Source organism: Pezoporus occidentalis, unplaced genomic scaffold (genome assembly GCF_034315485.1).
Source record: "Pezoporus occidentalis ecotype Australia unplaced genomic scaffold, CSIRO_AGI_Poc_V1 ctg13, whole genome shotgun sequence".
Lineage (NCBI taxonomy): Eukaryota > Metazoa > Chordata > Aves > Psittaciformes > Psittacidae > Pezoporus > Pezoporus occidentalis.
The window spans coordinates 9,731,777-9,752,070 of NW_026913103.1; the positions used below are offsets into that span (position 1 = coordinate 9,731,777).

General features: G+C 41.1%; 1 protein-coding gene across 2 annotated transcripts; it reads left to right on the top strand.

Annotated features, from left to right (window-relative positions):
* Positions 1 to 1,128: 1,128 nt before the first annotated feature.
* Positions 1,129 to 19,507, top strand: SPACA1 (sperm acrosome associated 1). Of its 2 annotated transcripts, XM_062608364.1 has the most exons (7): positions 1,131 to 1,660; positions 5,221 to 5,277; positions 11,095 to 11,196; positions 11,575 to 11,681; positions 12,185 to 12,323; positions 18,802 to 18,943; positions 19,217 to 19,507. In XM_062608364.1, the coding sequence occupies exons 1-7, from the start codon at positions 1,351 to 1,353 to the stop codon at positions 19,305 to 19,307; spliced, it is 948 nt and encodes a 315-aa protein (XP_062464348.1). In that variant the 5' UTR covers positions 1,131 to 1,350; the 3' UTR covers positions 19,308 to 19,507. The 2 variants fall into 2 exon arrangements, with proteins under 2 accessions (XP_062464350.1, XP_062464348.1); XM_062608366.1 differs by lacking the exon at positions 5,221 to 5,277 and having other exon boundaries at positions 1,129 to 1,660.
* Positions 19,508 to 20,294: the final 787 nt, after the last annotated feature.

The window sequence follows — 20,294 nt, forward strand, 5'->3', positions numbered from 1 at the left end:
CTAGGTCCCAGCCTAAAAAGCAGAGTTCCTGCTTATTCTGTAGAAACAGTAAGGATTTATTTCCTCTAGTGATGTAGCCCTGCTGTTCCTGGAAATTATTAACCTTTCCTTCATAGTAACTGCATCCCATCACAAGCAGCCACAGAATATACGTCCATCTGTGTGTATATATAGGTGTATTTTACACATGCATATAGATAGATAGGAAAACATGTTGAAAATGCCTCAGTGAAGGAAAAACTAGAACGCACAGTTGGATGTAACGTATTTGTTCAATCTTCCTCCATTCCCTAGAGACATCCGGTTTTATTCAATATATATTTTTTCTTAGTTATAGATGACTTTGGGTCCTCAAGATGGGACCCAAAATGGGAGCTATTATTAAAGATATAATTATTGTTTTGACAGCATCATGAACTTTATCAAAGAGAGATGATGGTTCATTACCCATCAAATAGTACTTTAAATAGTACTTTCCCACTTCTCCAGCTTTCTCTGCCTTCAGCATCTGAGACCCTCGCAAGTATTTGATAAAAGTAATAATCTCTCTTTTAGCCTTTAGGGAAGTAGCTTGATCAGCTCCAGGAATTTTCTTCCTGTTGCACATGTGAGAGAAGGTGTCTGGGGAAGAAATTACTCTAGGAAAGGGTAAGTCAAATAGATAAGATAGGCAGGTAGTCTCAAAAGCAGGGAAAACTCTGTTCATTTTCAACTCCCATGAAAGCAAATTTCACAGAGCTCAGGTCCAGCTCTGCCCTCACAAAGCAATCCCCTGTTGGCTGTGCTTCTTTATTCTGGAGAAGTGCAACTGCTGATGGAAGTCACACTGACTGAGGAGAAAGTTCTCGCCCAGATAGCTTGGGACATCTGCAGACACCTTCTGACCATCAAAGCAAAGACGATGACGTGGATTCTCTGTAAAATGTGTGAGTATCACCTGCAAACACTGGTTTTGGGTAGTGGGGATGCTTATTGCAAACAGGCTCTTTTATTCTTAACCTGCTGGCCTGGCATCCCACTCACAACCAGAACCGCTGTCCAATGAACCCATCATACACGTGATTGGTAGTTTCCTGAATGTATGTGCATTTATTTGGCTTGCAGAGACCCCCTCTGCACAGGGCTTTGGCAAACTGGGGGTTGCAAGGTCCTGTGGAAAACCTAGGATAGTACTTTTAAGAAGGGGGAGCCACCTTTTTTGGACTTTGGAGAAGAACTAGATGCTTCAGTTGCAACCATAAACACTATTATTTAGCACTGTCTTTGAGAGGCAGTCTGATCCTTTGGGTACCTCAAAGTTTGCCATCCATTTTATTAGAAAGTCTTGCTGTCCCGCACGAGTGGCAGCAAATGAATGTCTGCAAAGTGCTCTCACTCCGCTTGCCAGCTTCCACCTACGACCTCGGGGCTCCCGGACCAGCCAGCCCAGGACGGGCACGGCAGCCCGGTGGCAGGCCCGGAGCTCGGCCCGCTGTGACGCGGCCGGGGCTGCCAGGCGGCGCGGCGGGCAGGGAGCGCGGCGGCATGGCGCTGCGGGCGGGCGGCGCGGCGGGGCTCCTGGCGTTGCTCGTGCTTCTGCTCCTGGCCTCGCTGGCGTCGGGCAGCGGGAACGGTACCAGCGCAAAGCCGACGGAGGCCCCGAGCGGGGACGCCAACTGGGGTGAGGCGGCCGCGGGCGCTGTGGGTGCCCTGGCGGGCCCAGGAACGACGCGGCCTCGATACCTCCGGTCCTGGCCGCGCTTTCCCGATAGGTGTCGGGACCCCATCTCCCGTCAGCCCGCCTGCCTCTAGGTCTTCTCCCGTAGATCTGGTGATTCCCACTCTCGCCGAGTGGAGTTTCCCCTTTCCCGCCCGGCTTCCCTCTCTGGAGGCAGTGGGTGCTGGCCGGGGTGCAGGGAGACCAGGTGTCATGTGGAAGAGCAGGTATTTGCGAGGCTGCCTGGAGTCGTGCTTACTGAGCAAGGCTGAATCACGGCCGTGATGTAATGCACTCTCCTCAGTGTCATCTGCAGGCAGTGGGAAGGTGTCGGAGTGTATTCAGTGCTTTATTAAGCCATGCAGCATCGCAGGGACCCTCTCAAAGCCGGGGAGACGGGGAAAGCTCCCGATCTGCTCGCAGCCAAAGTGTGGGCTACGGAGAGTTGGATACATGCAACCCCCTTTTGTGTGCTGTTGTCAAGCAGCGAACCAAACAGCTTCACAGCTGATGTGTTGTCAAGTGCAAAGCCATTTGCACATGGAAAGTTTCTGTCCTGGGAAAGCTGTGTCCCCTTAGCTGCCCCTTGCGGTGTCATGTAGGGGATGGAGCAGTGCTGCTCCTGCTCCCCAGTGCACTCTGACCTTCAGGATCCCTTAAATACTAAACCTGCACCACTTGTCAAGAATGAGATGCCCAATTTGGGCCTGAGTTCCCCGCGGGTTCACCGCCATCACTGAGTGCTCCCTGTTGACGCTTCTAGTAGAACTTGTCTGGGCTTTTTAAGTATTTATCAAAATATTCTGCATGTGAGCTATGATGTGGCTTGTAATTAAAATGGTGTATAATGGCAAAGATTTCTGTTCTACGTAGGCTTCCAAATGTAGAGAGGAATACAGGCTGCCTTTGCTGCACTGGTACTAATTGCAGCCCCCTGACAGGAATGTAAATGCAGTTCCTTAGCACATTCTTATCTCAGCATGTGTGGGATTTACATATATAACTCCTATTAATGTTAATGGAAGCTTAAATACATAATTCTTTTTACATAAGGCTGACATTGTATTTTTATCTGAACCTGATGCAACTGGAGCCAGCCATCTTATATAAGTAGAAAGACCTGTAGTTTCATACCAGAAGGTTTCTCAACATTTTGGTTCATTTGAAATGCATGGAGGAAATGCAAGTAAGGAAGAAATACAGAACTTTGTATTGTCGAGTTGGCATGGAAAGTTCATGTAGTTTTTATAGTGTTAAGTTAAGCAGGGGGTGATCGATGAATCTGATCTTGTTTCCCTTAAAGTTTCTTCTTGTTGCTTTGTTTAAAGTTAGTTTTAATTTCATTAAATCATAAGTCAGGACTGAGGATTCCTGATTAATGTGTTAATTTAGAACCAATCAGCTTTTAGTGTTTAGATGTGTTTAAAGGTTTATTTGGAGTAATACTACTCAGAAAATACACTATCTTTTTATTTAGAGCTGTAGTTGGTTCATCATTAGGAATCTCTGACAGAAAAGCCATGTTGTGCTTTGTGCTGCTGCTGAAGCCAGAAGCATCCTGACAGGGTATCATGGTTGATAATTTCACCTATAATTAGGAGAAGTTTGCTTTCACTGGTTAGCAAAGCCCCTCAACCTTCCATTAGTAACATCTGCAGTTCTGTGTCACTTCTTGTTTCTAAAGCTTTTTCTTCTTTCTTTTTTTTTTTTTTTTTTTTTTTAATTTATGTCTGGATGGGAAGTGGCAGCTTCTCCTTTCAGTTACGATGACACCCTGTGATGGCTACACTCAGCTTGTCATCTCAAAATTGCAGTAATACCTACTTTCAGGGTAGAGGTTTAGGCCTTCCTGTAAGCTGATATGAATTGTCAGGTGTCTACTGATTTGGGAATTTACATCACCCGAAGCTGTCCTAGCCATCCCTCCCATTAATTTGTGCACATTTAAGTTTTATTCTGTGCAGACAAGACTGTGAATGACTGACCCGTTAATTTAAAAGAAGCTAAAGAAAACATGACAGGATGTCCATGGTGGGGACCAGCCTCTAAAGAAGTCGGTGCTTGTTATGGCTCATTAGAGGCAGAGTTTGAGAATACACTAGCTGTTTTAAAGATTGTCTTTGTTTTCTTAGGATTTTAATCTTACCATTTTTTTTCCTTATGTTTTGGCTAAGGTTGGATTCCTTATCATTCAACTGGATAGTTACTGTTTAAAGATTGCTGTGCATATGCTAGAAGACTGTTCTGACGGGCACAGCTTATATGCTGAAGTAAATGTCAAAACCGTAGAGACAGTTAGAGATAATAGAAGAATGAGATTTTGATGGTTCATTTATAATGTTGGGAAAAAGAGTTCAGTATCGGTGTATCATTTTGGAGAATGCAGCATGCTGCTGTAGTGTAAATCCTTTGCAATAAAGGAATAAAGGTTTTATGTTTGTATATCACTGACTGCAAGAAAAATTAATCCATTTCTTTCAACCTGAGAAATTTAAAGTTTTGGATAGTGTGTGAAAAATGTTACTCAAGAGATTTAGTAGCAAGAAGTGATACATAAACTTGCATATAAACTTTCATTGCTGCACAGAAATAACATTTTGTAAACATAAATCTGGAACATAAAAAACTGAGAGACCGTGAAAGCAAACTTTACATTGGTAAGTACTTGTTATCAGGAAAAATTTATCTGAGTAGGCAGGATTGGCAGTGTAGACTCATAAAAACAGTCATAGTGACTTTGTATTTGGAAAAATTGAAAAGACCTCTTGCTTATTTAGTGGATAATTTCCAAAGGAGCTTCACTAAATTAGTTTCTCTATGGAACAGTTATTGTATCTCAGTATTCTTATAAACAAACATTCAACTTGTCTGCTATTAGGAATAAAACATATAATTCAGATTTGAATCCCAGATGGAGATGAGAACCTTTTGCTTTTGTACATTCTGTGAAACCCGTTCTGTAACCTCAAAGTACCATTAAAAATGGAAGGAACACAATCAGTGATTAAAACCCCAGTACTTCATTAAAATACTGTACCTGGTTGACTCATCTTGGTGCTGGCTGTCTAAACCTGACCTTGAAGTGTGATGGGGAGAAAATTATGTGGGAAGGCATACATTAGCCAGAAAGAACAAACAAGGAAATGAGTTAACTGAATATTGTTTAATGAAAATTTTACTTAACTCCTTTCAGGGAAGAACTATAATTTGCATAGAATCTAGACACTGCCCTTCCCAGAGCATTCAGTAGGCTAATTTAACATCATGGGCTGGTTTAGAAGAAAACTACACTTTCTAAAGAATTGTCTTAAGGTTTAAACATGAATGCTATTATTCACACTGGATTTTACGATTTTTCCCATAAAGGTCTTGTTTTTCTGGTCTAGTTAATGAAAGCAAAAATGTTGGCAGATTTGACATTTCAACTAAAAAGTAGTAAAGATATAAAGGAGCGAGGTTGCAGTTAGGTGGGTATTCCCACCCTGTCATTGTATTAAAGATATAACTTCAGACTTTGCGTTCAGGTCTGCATGACACCGAGTCCACGAAAATAGAATATGGAGAATGCACAGTTACGTGTGGTAAGTAGGAAAGCAGATGAATAAAACATATCGTCATTTTTTTTTTTGGGGGGGGAGGGGAAGTGATAACTGTAGCAATTTAGCAGTTGTAATTTGCTTGCCCTCATTCACCTCTCATTGATTTCAATTGCCAATAACTATAATTAACAAAAACAATCAGGCTGATTGTCATTAGGAGTTTAGGTCAGATCTGTTGTTTTATTAATTTCACAGCCTGCAAGCTCCTATTTTAAACCAGTTCTCAACGTTTATTGGCACATGAGCTGCCTTCCCCAAAGTAACAATTTTCGCTATTTGTGAACATCTGTGAGATGTTCAGAAGATGAAAGATCTTCTGATGCTTCTCACAGATGTCTTCCCACATACAATATTGCCAAAAAATTGCTTGCCTGCAGTAGCCTGTTCTGTATTCTGCATTTATACAATTTATAAATTGTGCAGTGGAGAGGAGAGGTGTCATTCTGGAGTAGGAAGGGAGAAAGGAAAAATGAGATGAGCCTTAAGAAGGCATCTCTCTGTTTGGGGCGATGATAGAAACTGCTGTGAGGTGGTAATTATATCACTTAGGAAGCAGTCTTGAATCAGAAATGCTATCATTATTTTTTTTTCATGAACAAATTCAGCTTCTCATAAGACCACAGAAAAAAGAAAGACGAGAGTAAAAACTTCTCCATCAATCTGATGTTTTCTAGACTATGCCTTTTTATTTTTTCAAGTCACTTTTTCATATTTCCAGTGATAGAACTTCCTTGATTCCCTCCTATTTTACATCTTAGGATGTTATGGGTTTATGAGATTTTTTTTTCTTCTTTGTGTTTTAATATTTCTCTTTCTTCAGTTCATAATTTCAAATCTGCTTGTATGTTCCATATACTGATGTTGTATATGTATACCAATACACTTAACCTCACTTGCTCTGATGCACACATTTTGGATACCAAGAAATTGTTCCTTATGGCCCATCCCTCTAGTAGATGTCTCAAATGTTGCGTATTTCCAGGGATTTTCACTAAATTTTGTCTCAGTTTTATCTTGAGTCCATCAGAATTAATATTGTGGTGGGTCAGCCTTGTCTGGATGCCACCAGCCATTTTATCAGTTCCCTCCTTAGTGGGACAGGGAAGATGAAAAAGCCATGTGTTGAGATAAAGGCAATTTAATAAAGAAAAGCAAAGGCTGTGCACAGAAGCAAAGGAAACAAAATTATTCTCTCTACTTTGCATCATTAGGTGATGTCCAGCCACTTTCTGGAAAGTGAAGTAGGGCCCCAGTATCTGTAACAGTTGCTTCAGAAGAAAAATGCCTTAACAAAAGCGCTCTCCCTCCCCGCCCCTCCCCCTCCCCCTCCCCCCCAACTCCCCAATAGGTTTGTTGCTGAGCAAGATGCAATATGGTACAAAATATCCCTTTGGTTAGTTTGGAGCAGCTGTCCCAGCTGTGTCTCCTTCCAGCCTCTAGCCCACTCACAGCCTACTGGTCTTTGGAGGGTGTGTATGAAGAAAGCTTTGATCCTTGATGCTGTGAGAGCACGGATTAGCAGTAGCCAAAACATCAGTGTGTTATCCACACTATTACAGATACAAATACAAAGCACAGTACTACGAGGGCTACAGGGAAAATTAGTTCTGTCCCAGCCAGACTCAACACAAAATGTTTAACTCCTATAGTCTTACTGAAGAATGAGAAAAGGGAGGCTTTAACAGAAAAGGCATCATCTCATATCTGGCATCATCTAGTATCTGAAGTTCAGATCACGTTTGTAGCATTCATTCCAGTCTGGGCTGTTCAATGCATGGCATGTTTACCCTGGAATTCAGGAAAACAGACTTTGTCCTTTTGAGGGATCTGCTGAGTAGAGTGCAATGGGATCAAGCTCTGGACAGAAGAGGGGTAAAAGAAAGCTGGTTAATATAATAAATATTACATTAAAAAAATAAAAATAAAAATGAAGGATTGCCTTCTCCAAGATCAGGAGTGATGCATCCTGACAAAGAGGACATCAGGCAAGGATGTCAGAAGGCCTGCATGGGTGAAAAAGGAACTGCTGGACAAACTTAGACACAAAAAGGAAGCCTATAGTCGGTGGAAGCAAGGACAGGTAGCCTGGGAGGAATACAGAGAAGTTGTCCGAGCATCTAGGGATAAGGTTAGGAAAACTAAAGCCCTGATATAATTAAATCTGGCCAGAGACATTGAAGGCAATGGGAAAAGCTTCTCTATGTACATCGATGATAAAAGGAAGACTAGGGAAAATGCGTGTCTTCTCTGGAAGGAAACAGGAGACCTCATTACCCAGGATATGGAGAACATTGAGATACGCAGTGACTTTTTTGCCTCATCTTCACCAATAGTTCCAGCCACACCACCCATGTCTCAGAAGGCAAAGGCAGGAACTGGAAGAAGAACTGCCCATTGTAGAAGATCAGGTTTGGGAACACCTAAGGAATATGAAGGTGCACAACTCCATGCGACCTGATGAGATGCATCTGTGGGTCCTGAGGAAACTGGCAGATGAAGTGGGCAAACCACTGTAAATAATATTTGAGAAGTCATGGCAGTCTTGGGAAATTCCTGCTGACTGGAAAAGGGGGAACATAATCCCCATGTTTAAAAAGGGAAAAAAGGAAGATAGGCCAGTCAGTATCACCTCTGTGATCAGCAAGATCGTGCATCAGATCCTTCTGGAAACTATGCCTGACAGATTTGATGGCCTTCTGAGATGGTGTTACAGTGCTGGTGGATAAGGGAAGAGTGACTAACATCATCTACCTGGACTTGTGCAAAGCATATGACACTGTCCCACACAGCATCCTTGTCTCTAAACTGGAGACACATGCATATGATGGAGGGAACACCCAGTAGATAAGGAATTGTCGGGATGGTCACACTCAGAGTTGTGTTCAACAACTTGGTGTCCAAGTGGATACCAGTGACAAGTGTCATTTCTCAGGGTTGGTATTGGTGCTGTTTAACATTGGCAATATGCATAGTGGGATTGAGTTCACCCCCTACAAGTTTGTTGATGACACTCAAGCTATGTGGTGCAGTTGACACACTGGAGGGAAGGGATGTCATCCAGAGGGATCTTTTCAGGCTTGAGAAGTGGGGCTTATGAGAACCTCACAAAGTTCAAAAAGGGCAAGTGCAAGGTGCAGCATATGGGTCAGGGCAGTTGCAAACAACAGTACAGGCTGGGTGGAAAATGGATTGAGAGCAGCCCTGAGGAGAAGGACTTGGGGGTGCTGGATGACAAGAAGCTCAACATGACCTGGCAATATGCACTTGCAGCCCAGAAACCAACCATACCCTGGCCTGCATCTAAAGGAACATGACCAGCAGGTCAAGGTAGGTAATCCTGCCCCTTTGCTCTCGTGAGACCCCACCTGGAGTAATGTGTTCAGCTCCCGGGCCCCCAACACAAGAGCGATGTGGATCTGCTTGAGTGTGTCTGGAAGAGGGACTTGAAGATGCTCAGAGGGCTGAAGCGCGTGTCCTATGAAGATGGGCTGAGAGAGTTGGGCTTCTTCAGCTTGGAGAAGATGCCAGTGAGGCCTTAGAGCAGCTTTCCAGTACCTAAAGGGGGCCTCCAAGAAATCGGGAGAGGGACTTTTTTACAAGGGCATATAGTGACAGGACAAGCAGCAGCGGCCCATGGCAAGGGAGTTGGACTAGTTGATCTTCCAACCCTAACCATTCTGTGATTCTGTGATTCTGTGTTTGTCTGGTGAAAGACTGAAAGGAAGCTTCTTGGTTCTTCCAGTAAAGCTATAAGCTTTTTGCCACCTTTGGTCCTTCTTATTCCTTAGATTCATCTATGTAGCCGTCTATATTTCTTGCTTTCTGAACTGACTCAATTTCATTAATTTTTTCCCAGTAATCCTGTGGCTCAGATCCATTGCTCCTCTAGTCATAGTCCAGGTTTATGGAGGCATTGAAACATCATTAAAGCATATGTTAATGATGTCTTGTCATACTTGCCTCAGTTTTGCCTTAGTCTCTGTAATCTAATTGTTTTGGCCACTCACCTCTTATTTTCCCTCATAACTGGTATTTTTGTATTGCTAAGTATTCAGTGCTTTGTGGGTCATCCCTCTTTGCCACCTCTTCCCCAGTCTATTAATTTAAATTTAGGTAATTTATTTAGCTGCATTGTGGCCAGTTTCCTGTTAGGTTAACTTGTATGACTTGTTGAAGTTAAGACTTCATTTGTTAGAGCATCTCAGTAGACTAATTTCATCAGTATTGGCAGCTACTAAAAAAGAGGTAGGGAAAGGAAACATGTGAATGAAAGAAAAAGCTGTACAAAAGGAAGAGGCAGAGGGGTACCGAGTGAACTTGCAGATCTAATTAAAAGCTTTTTTCATCAACCCTTTGAGTATAACTTATTTCCCACATTATAATGTTCTCATAGATAAAGCATGCTGAGATTTTTCCTGATGAATGATGTTAGCCCAGCAGCCAGATTTTATCAAGCCAGCCTTTTGGCTTTTCATAGGTTTCCTGTCTTTTTTGTTAGCTAAAAAAACTACATGGCACTGAAGAAAGAGGAATGCCTTTAATAAAAGTGTCAGTTCACTGCTATTTACACCTTCTGTCTCTGCATCCACGAGATGAGACATTCTCTGGAGAGGAGAACGATTCTGTGTCATGTTCAGTAAGTGGTGGTGTCTCCCTCTGTCACTTCACGTTCTCTTTCACGAATTACATGACATCTCTGAAACATTCTGAAATCCATTGGTTTATATTATACACATTTAAGGAAGGCAGAGGCATCAGAAATGCAATGTTCTAACCAATTTCCTATTTATTTTTCCACTGCGAAGAGTTTAACTCTCCTTTTTCCATGCCTATTAGTAAACAAATTGGTTCTGGAAAAATGGCAAAACCTTCAGTGTTTACTGGGCCTAAACATATTATTCCTGCCTCCTCCACAAGCTATGTCATTCCAATGAACTGTGTACACACTGTTTGGCAAAAACAATTATAGCACTTGTTTTGAATTTGTTGTAATTGTCAAAATGGGGATGTTCCCATTGAAATCCTGATAGGGATAATGAACATTTTTTTTTGCTTCCTTGAACATTGTGTAGGAATTCCCTTAACTTTACACGTTTGTGACAGGTTGCCTCCTGTTCTTTGTCTTCACTAGGACTCCCCACATTGCAGGTGGAGTCCTGGTGGTCAACACTTGATTTCAACCATTTCTCATGAGAAGCCCTATGTTACTGACCACCAGCTTCCCTGGGAGGCTTACTTTTGGAGGCTGTTGGTTGTATGTTCCTGTGTCACTCACTGGTGGTCACTGTTAGGTAACTTTCCCCAGTCTCACTGCCAGGAGGTTTTTTGTACCTTCAGTTTCTGTTGACCCTGATGGGAGCTGAAGATGTTCAGACAGTCACAAGACTGGAGACTGAGTTGGCAGTCTGTACAGTATTCTCTGTGCTATCTGATTTGAGCATTTAAAGGCCAGGGGCCTGAATGATATTTAAAGTGAATTAACTGTTTTGCAGAACATATATCAGTTTCTTTTCAAACTCCTTTCGTGTAGAAAAAAGTTCAGTTCTTGCTCTGACACATGATGATTCTAAGAATCTGTCTCAGCTCCCTAGGGTGCAGAGCCTGACAGAAGTAGATGTTGTCTTGAAATCTTAGATACCAATACAGGATAGCTTTAGCAGGCACTCTGAGATCTGTTTTGCCTGGTATCTGGTAGATACATCATATTACCATCCAGGATAAAGAAAGAGAAAGCAAAAACAGAGTATGAAGGAAATAAAGAAATGAGGGTGAAAGATTATTTTTTTTTTTCCCTCAAAGGAATTGGCATTCGAGAAGTTCTGTTAACCAGCGGATGCCCTGCAGCTGAAACAAAATGTATTATCGGTGTGGAGGAATGTGAGGGGCCAGTAGACTGTGGATGTAAGTGCAACGCTGTGATACAGTAATCTAGAGCAAATAAGTTGATTCAAAGGAAACATCCTTATTCTCTGTTAGTGCAGTGGAAGTGGAATGAAGTGATTGCATTCCACTCTCCAATTACCCTGTTAAGCAATCCACTAACATTTCAGATCTTGTTTCCATACTGATGTGCGCTTGATTTCAAGTCCCTTTAAAATACTGTTTGTCTGCTGTGATTTGTTCCAGACATTAGAAAAAGTAAAAAGTATTTTCAGTAATTTTAAGGGAAGGGATAATTTCCAAGTAATATTTTTTGGTTTGAAGAGTTACAGATTTTATGATCTATACTGAAGTGTTTTATAGAGTTGATGACATACCTATTAAAAATTCCTCCAACAGGGGGAATCCCAATTTCTAAGGACCCTGAATGCGTGAAGATGCCTTGTATTTATATACCTCCTGAAAATCGATTTAAATACATTTGGAAGAAGTTAATTCAAAACCAGGTGAGTAATTGAACCCTACTTTGTGCAGAAAAAATGCATACCACACGTACATACTACATGGTCCTTTTGAATTCTACAGACTTCTAGGCAGATTATTTCTTTCGCTGTCATAATGCAAAATAGCCCTGATTTCTCACTAGTGGGTTTGTAATACAAGGACTTGCATGGTTTTGCTCCTTTATGCAGCTTCAGTTTCCTGTTTATGTGAGGGAAACAATAATTTTAGAGAGTAATATTTACTGTTATTTCAGAAAGACGAGGCATAGTGGCTGGTGACTGCATACATGTCATCAAGTCACAACCATGTTACCCTTCCCAGTTGTTCAAGTAGGAGATGCTGCAGAAATGGCAGAAATTTTCCTACAGCCAAGAGGTCCTTACAGGTTGAAAGCCATTGGAGTAGAAGATGCACTTTTCTGTGCAATTCATCTTTGCAGATCTATATGAAAAAATACATACTTTTTTTTAATTTGTTTGTTTGTTTTTCTTTTATATATTGCCAGACAGCACACACTCTTCCCAATGATAGATCTACTATGGAAGTCTGCAGAGGTAACCAGTCGGTTACTTACCAATGTGAAACTCGAAGAAAAAAAGGAAGTGCCATTGCTTCTGTAAAATACACAGTCCACGCAAAAACTGGTAAGCTCATAGAGATGCTTACTGCCTTCTAGTGAGATGGCCTTGTGTTTTTCATGTAGTGCTCAATCTTTGTAAGGTTCCATGTCACCAGTAGTATATGGGCAGGAGCCTGTGTGCTGTGGTAATGACTGTCATGAAATGCAGGCCAATAAAAGGGACATATAAAAGGAAATGACAGAATGGTAATGAAGAGGTTCCTTGTGGTAAGACTATTTCCTTCATCCTTTCTAAAAATTCATGCTAAAATAAGGAGGGTTTCCTATTACCTGTTTATTTTTTACTGCACCCAGGTTGGTCAAGGTAGACTCGTTTTTTGCATCACTAAGCCACATAGCACCATCAGCACAGGTTCTGCAGTTAAGTCTCCTTTCCACTTCAATACTGAAGCAGGAAAACAACCTTTTGGGTTCATCTTTTAGTGACTGTCTGGATTTTGCTTATACACAATGGATTCAGCAAAGTTTAACATTAAAAAGAACACATCATAAGACAGTTCGCCAGTACTATCTTTCTCACGTCCTCTGCTAATGGTATTTTTGCTGACTTCATCAGGAAAGGTATCAGTGTGCTGATTTTCTCAAGTCATGAGAATAGTCACATGGAAACTCCATCTTACCTAATCAGAGAAAATGTGAAAGTGCTCTGCTCATCAAAAGTGCTGTTGGTTTGGTATTTTTTCCTGAAATAATGTAAATTCAGGTCTTATGCAAAATTATGGCAGACTAGCAAGAAAAAAATCCTTGGGGATACCCCTCCCTGTGTTTCTCCCCTTCATGTTGTTTATGAAGGTAAAACTGTCTGGCTGGGAATCCTGCTTTTTTTTTTTCCTCTCTCTTTAGTAAGATAAGCTAGTTCCTGTATCTCTGTTGAAGTAATTTCTGCCATTGTACAGTAATTGGAATTTGTTCATTCATTTTCCAAATCCATCTGCCAGTCACAAAACACCCAAGCTTTTTTTTTCTTTTTCCTTCTCCCACTAATCAGTCTGTACATTCCTTTTTTGCACAGAGAAAACTTCCTTTTTGAGACCTGAATTAGCAGAGCATATAGTCTGTTTTAGGTTTAAGCATGCAAATGGTCCCATTGATTTGAGCCCAGTGAGTCATCAATGGGAGGGCTCACACACTTGTGTTTAAGTTGTGACTGCATGGTCTTGGTGAAAAGTGGTCAGATGAAACCCGCCCAACAGACATAACCACTGAGAACTTCTTACAAGGGTTGAGATTTGTTGATTCAAAAAACATTTACAACTATACAGAAATCTGAGGAAAACAAGCTTTAAGGTTTTTTGAGTATGAAAGGAACCGTTCCTGCTGCTTTCTGCTAGATCAGTGTCCTATGGCTTTGTACAGAGGTGTCTGTAAATGCCCAAATGAGTTTCTGGGCTTTTCTTCCCCAGGTGTGACATTCTTTGGACTTCAGAAATTATTATCTCTTAATTAGGTACATAGAAGAGGTTATCAGTTGAAATTTTGGTTGAAAATGTGCGAGGACTTTCATCATACAGATCGAGTTTTGCTCGCTGTGGATGGTCAGAGCCTAGCCAGATCAGAAGACTTCATTTACTTTTCCATCAGGATCAGAAAGAAATAAGAAAGAACATTCTAACAGCTTGTGTTTGGGTGTGGACTTTCTTAGCTGGTGCCTGGTATTTTGCAGAGTTGCTCTGTTCTCTGCAAGCATGGCATGCTGTATTGTTCAGACCCTGAAAAGGGGTAATGTTTCTGCCCATGGTACAATGCTGCCTTTTCTAGTTCCTCATTAAAAGACTTTTTGAAATAGGGGTTGGGAAATTTGAGACAAGTTTATAAACCCTGTCAAGAAAAATGTTTTTTCGACCTACTCCAGAAAATCTAAGAATTTTTGTTGAGTGAACAACATCTGCCATCTATCTATCTGGTCTCCAAGCTGAAAGGTAAACAAGAGCAGAATCACAAAATCAGTATCAGACATAGGACTAAAATCTCCTTTTTTGGGTAATCTGCAAGACTGAACTGGGTTTTTTCCAACATCCAAAGCCAGGGATAGATTTCTAGTCAGCGCAGATAGGATGGGTGTGTGGTGGGCTCACCGATGGCTGGGTTGGAGCCAGCTGGAACCGTACATGTCTGGCACAGGGCAACCCAGCTGCTTTTCACAGTGGGCACTGGCACTTGGTACAACAGGTATAGGTTTTGGGAGGTGTATCTGAATCAGCTGAACGGACAAATCAGTTTTAGTCAGGAAAGAGCAAGTCCTCTCTGTTACCTCCTAAATTATTTTTTTGTTTGTTTGTTTTTAATACAGCTGAAGTGATTCTGTTCATCTCTTTGTCTCACTCAAGCTGATAAACTTAAGTTTGTATATTTTGTCTTTCTTACCATCTAAATCACTCCTTTCACTACTCCACAGTGATACATTTCTTCATGCCAGAGCTACAGGATGGGCCAGGGAAAGTGGACATGTTTGCTCTGTGGCTGGCCTTTTTTTCTTTGCACTTTCCTAGCAAGGAATCTTTGAAGTTGCCAGCAAAGCTAAAAATTATCAGTGCAGCTGATAAGGGGCAAATGGCATTTGCTTTTGTCTCATCCCTCCTCCTCTTTCCAGTGCTCTGATGTTTTGCCGGCGTGAACAGCAGTGGTCAGATTCAGCAGCAATATCTGCAAGCTGCAAAACCACCACTTGAAAATACATAGCATGACACTTTCCACTTCAGATTTTGAGGCGTGTGAGGTGGGAGGAAGGGAATGAATGTTGCAAAAGGGCAGCTAAAACCTCACAGGAATTTGTGTGTATTTGCCATGTGGCAAAATTTTGCATGAGTTAATTTTAAATTATGCATGGAGAACTTCATGCCTCCTTTACCGAGTGATAACTATGCTTCTTGGTGACCTTCTTGTAAACAGTCATAAATGACCTTTTGTGTAAGTGGTCTTTAGCAATTTGGGTCTTCCTTTTGTTTCAGAACTGTTCAGGCTTATGGGTTCTCTTTGTCTTTTATAGCAAGAGAAACATTGCAGGGGGGAAAAAAAGTATTTTATTTCCATCAAAAATTATTGGGATCCCTGCAAGGAAAATCCCAGCTTTTAATAACTGACATGTCTGTATGTCCTTCTTACTACCATGAAACACGGAGGGGTGTCGTTTCACACTCATGCCTGTTGTGGTTTTCAGTGTTTTGTGAAGACTCTGGAGCTGGAAGGCCATTTATTCATATTTACTAATAATAGTCCTGTGAGGAGGGAGGGCTCTGCAAGGGAGGAATGCAAGAGCAGAGAAGGATCCTCATTAAGATGCTATGTGAAGGGTGTGAACCTGTTGAGATCCCAGCTGTGCTCCAAGCTCCACACTTCTCATGAGTGAGACAGTTGGGGGTGTGTACTAGTGACGCTTCTGTGGAGAAGATGGAGGCAATAGCATTTCTGTGTCTCAGAGGCCGTTCTAGCCCCCATCTTTCTTCATTTCCTGCTGATGACTTCAGAACCAGATCTTCCTTTTGACAGAAAAGTCACATTTCTGTAACTGGTTACTGTACCAGCAGTACAGTAATCAGCATGGCCAGGTTGTCTGTGCATTTGCACAGAAATGAAATGGGGACTCCCAGTACTCAAGATAAAAAGCCTAGATTTCCTCTGTATGTATGCAGTTCTGCTCTCACATTAGCATATATCCATCCATTTTTATTACATAGAAAAAGTCTCATAGATAACCTAGAAGGAAACCAAAAAAGCTACTCATCACCATTATATTAAGAAAAAAAAAAACAAAAAAACAACAACAACCCAAAAACTAGAGTCTGCAGAGGCAAAATCTTACTCCTTTCTGCCAAACTGATACATACTTTCTGGATCTGAAAATGGGTGGAAAGAACTCCTGTTGGCTGCTGAGCTGTATAAAAAATTAGTTGAGAGTCTGCTTGTAGATGGACAGTCAAATGATATAGGAGGAAATCCAGCTCCATGAAAAACCCAGGGGAAGAGGAGGATGAAGAGGAACAGTGCTTCTGGCAGAAGTAGTGGGTTTCCCTTGGACAGAAATGGTGCTGAAAAAGTAGGTATTCCAGTTCTCTTGATGTACATAGACTCACAGAATCATAGAATGGTTTGTGTTGGAAGGGACCTGAAAATCATCTAGTTCCACCCCCCCTGCCATGGGCAGGGACACCTCCCCCTAGTTGCTCAAAGCCCCATCCAACCTGGCCTTGAACACTGCCAGGGAGTGCACACGTACTAGGGATTTTTTTACAATGTAATCATGGAATATATATATGATGGTGCTTTTTTTTCATCATTCTTTATAGTGAAGTAGTCCACAGACCCACAGTGGGCTGTAGGCTTCAAGCTGAAAGTCATTGAACTAAGCTTCCCATCTTTCAAAGAAGAATTGTTCTTCCTAATTTCATTAAGCTAAGTAGATTTTCAAGAAAAAAAAAAAAGTGGTGTAAAACATCTTTGTAACCTTAGCTGGAAGCTGAACATGTTTTTAAGGCACATTCTGGCTGTGGCAAAAGCCTCGCTGACTAATTGGAGCATTGCCTGGATTTTAGGAGTGCAGTTGGGGGCTTAAAAGCGCACCTGATGTGAATCAGCCTTTGCTCATTGTGAACCAGCGTATTGGGAAGCTGCTTGCATTTTAAACACATGTGTTTACTTGGAAGGCATCCCCTCTGTATTAGCAGGTTGTCTCTTAGGCAGCTTTGGTTCTTGCTATTGGAAGAATGACTAAAAAGAGAATTTGAGTAGATTAGCCGTGGATAACATAAAACTTGATTTTCTCTTCAGCAGGCTTCTGCTGCAGCCTGTGAACAGAGGTATTCTTAGAGTTCCAAATTCACATCTTGCCAAGGGGAAAATATATTACATTAATGAAATTGCAAAATCAAAGATAATTTGCATTAACCTTCATCCCTTGCAACTGCATGTAATTCTAAAAAGACACAGTCCAGTCAGTGAAGTGAGTTAGTCTGAAAGCAGGTATTTCTACACTATATGAAAACCCCTGTATTCAGACCTGCTATCTATGACATTCTCAGCCAGTTGACCATTCTTATCTCTCCTGTATCTTGCAAAAGATCAGCAGAATCCTGTAGATGAGCTGTGGATTAAGAATATCAGAATGAAAATTCAGTGATGCGGGAGAATGAAACTCAAATGATGCAATGGGAGAGTTGCTTAGATACTACAGTGATGACAGTGGCACAGGACTTTATATAGAAGTAGAAATGAAACAGAAATAGAAATGGTTTTCCTGCAGTCATTCTGCTACACAGAATTCCTACCAGTGTGAACATGAATTTTGCATACCAGTCAGCAATTAGATAGCACCTTATAGTTGTAGACGTTATATGAGGGAAAATGAAAGAAAAATTAATGTTGGCTTGTGTAAAATTGTCAAAGCTGGAGGGATCTGGGTAGGTGTCTGATTGTTCATTGATTTGATTGAATATGGCTGAACAAATAAGGTCAATTAAATTTCAGCACAAGGTGGTTGCACTTGATTTCCAGGTGTTTTTTACCCAGTTTAAAACAACAAACGAAGGAAGTTTGGTTGACCATCTTCATCAGTTTCCACTCTTGTTAGGTTGTTTAGAGTCGTCTCCTAAGTGGTATGTCTGGTCTTAGAGAAACTGCCTGAGTATTTTCAGGGCCCTCAGTTTCCTTAGGTACATGGTTGAACAGGCTGCAGTATTACAACATGCATTTTTACTAGATACCCTTGCTACATTTTTCTCAGCTTCATGCAGCTGCTCCTCACTGTGTGTTTCTGGGCCATGCAGAAAAGCCCTTTCCGTACTCAGTGGTTATTTGCTTTAAATAAAGGCTTTGCAGACCCAAGCAGGGACAGGGAAATGAAAAGCAGCACTTAAGTCCTTGAATCTGGTCTTTTGTTAGCATAGTCTCTTTTGGTTTCATTATTATCATTATTATTGCAGCAATTGCTATTGTCAGAATTCTTCTGTAGCACAGTGCTACCTTGGTGCCTGAGCCCTGCGTGGCCGAGCACCTGGTACCAGGCACAGAACAAAGAAGTCACCCTGCCTCGAATGGCAGACAGCTTGTGGTAATTCTTCTGTCTTTATCATTCAAGCATCTTTCGTGGGCATGTCTTGAAAGATTTAAAGTATTTCTCAAAGCAAAAATATTGTTATATTGTCATTTGTAACATGTACCAAATAAACACTTTTCCCACCATTTTTTACTTGTCTTTAGGTATTGCAGTTCTTTGTGTTTCACAGCTGTTAAGTGACAGGTATCACGCTCCACATGCCTTGATCTCCATTTCTTTGCATCTTTGTTGTTTAGATATGCCTTTACAAAGAAGGTATAAAATCTTACTCTTTCAAATTTTGCTGATACAGTAAAGGCACAAAGGTCATGAAAGATGTCAGTAAATAGTCAAGCCTCAAGACCTGCTGTTTTTCAGTCCCGTCCATCAGATAAAATGCCTGATTCATTTGAAAATTTGAACATAATAATGACCAGGTATTTTTCTTCTTCAGAAATACAAGCAGAAGAACCAAAGAGAATACAAACAGGGTACTCAAGGAAAAAGACAGATGCCATTCTGATCTTTTGCCTTGTAATTGGAATCATTGTGGCTGTTGGTGTCTTCTCTGCCATGATGCTTATGATTCTTCACTGGTAGGTGGACAGCATACAATGTGATTTATGCTTTATTTGGTCAAAATATGGTATTACTGCTGACAAGCATGACCTGGATGAACTGTTTTAAGTTTCTCGGTAGTTTAATATTTGTGTTGCCAGTAGAGAAAACAGGAGCAAGCTTCTGGAGACTAGAAAAAAGTACTTTGCAAAGCAGTTACAGCGACTGTGGTTGGGAAGGGAATGATTCAGAGCAATTTATGTAAGCCTGCTTAAAGGTATGGTTTTGTTTAATTCTTTTTTCCACTTCAGGGGTGTTGTAAAATCTCTTTGGAAATCAAAATCTGGGCAAAGCAACCAAGAGAAGCTGACCAACAAAAGATCACTGCATAACCTGGAATAAATATCCCCCTCCCTCAAGGTCCAGAGTTGCCTTTCAAGGAATCAGAGTCTCTGCAGCTACAGTGTTCTTACCATCTGCAAAAGCCGTAAGACAAAAAGTGGCAGAGCCACTTGCATAATGAACATTAGGAAAAAAAGTATTGATTACGTAGAAATATGATATAAAGATTAAAATATGTTTGAAATACTGGTTTTAAGAAATACCTTTTACAGTTCATTCACTGTCTTGAATTATTGGTCCATAAGTGGAATGGGTAAAAATATTTGTATTTTAAGGTGGATGACATTACCCAGGTAGTGTAATGGTACGAGCACTTCTGAACTAGAGAAACAAGGCCAGATTTTTGTGAAGATGTTGAAAATTATATATTTAACACGTCTTAATTTTGTGAAGATGTTAACCTAGACTAGGTGAAACTAGGCAGAGACCAGTTTTTGTAAAGTGCTCTTCAATGATCTTCAAGCACAGCACAGTGATCACTGTAATCCAGTTTCTTCTTGACATATGGAAGGATGTGTAATGGTAAGAAAGGTCATTGGAGGGGAAGATAATTGCTTCACGATTTTCATTAAAGTTTTACCTGCATATTTGCACACATAACATTTCTGCCATTAAGGGGACCAAAAAATGTGAACAGAAGAGTAGCCCAATAAGGTCAAACCAAGGATTCATCTACCTCTGTACCCAAAACAGGGTAAAAAAAAGTATGGGCAAAAAAAGGATGTCTAGGGCAGATAACAAAACCAAGAGAAGTCTTTAGGATGTTTTCCACACCTATTCCTAAAGATTCCAGACATTTTCAGGTTTTCTAAACCAGGTGCAGTTTCTAAGCAGTTAGCAATCTTGAATAGATTTCTTTCCCATGGCATTGTTCAGCATCCCCTTTTATCTGTGTAAGCTTTTGTCACATAAAACATCCTATAGCAGATCCACAGCGCAACCCCATCTTTTGTCCACCTTGAAGCCACTTCCTGCTAGCTTCATTTG

Coding starts and splice junctions, on each gene's coding strand:
- SPACA1 (XM_062608364.1), top strand. CDS start 1,351: ATGAATGTCTGCAAAGTGCTCTCACTCCGCTTGCCAGCTTCCACCTAC. Junction 5,278..11,094: donor AGAATGCACAGTTACGTGTG/GTAAGTAGGAAA, acceptor TTTCCCTCAAAG/GAATTGGCATTCGAGAAGTT. Junction 11,197..11,574: donor GGGGCCAGTAGACTGTGGAT/GTAAGTGCAACG, acceptor TTCCTCCAACAG/GGGGAATCCCAATTTCTAAG.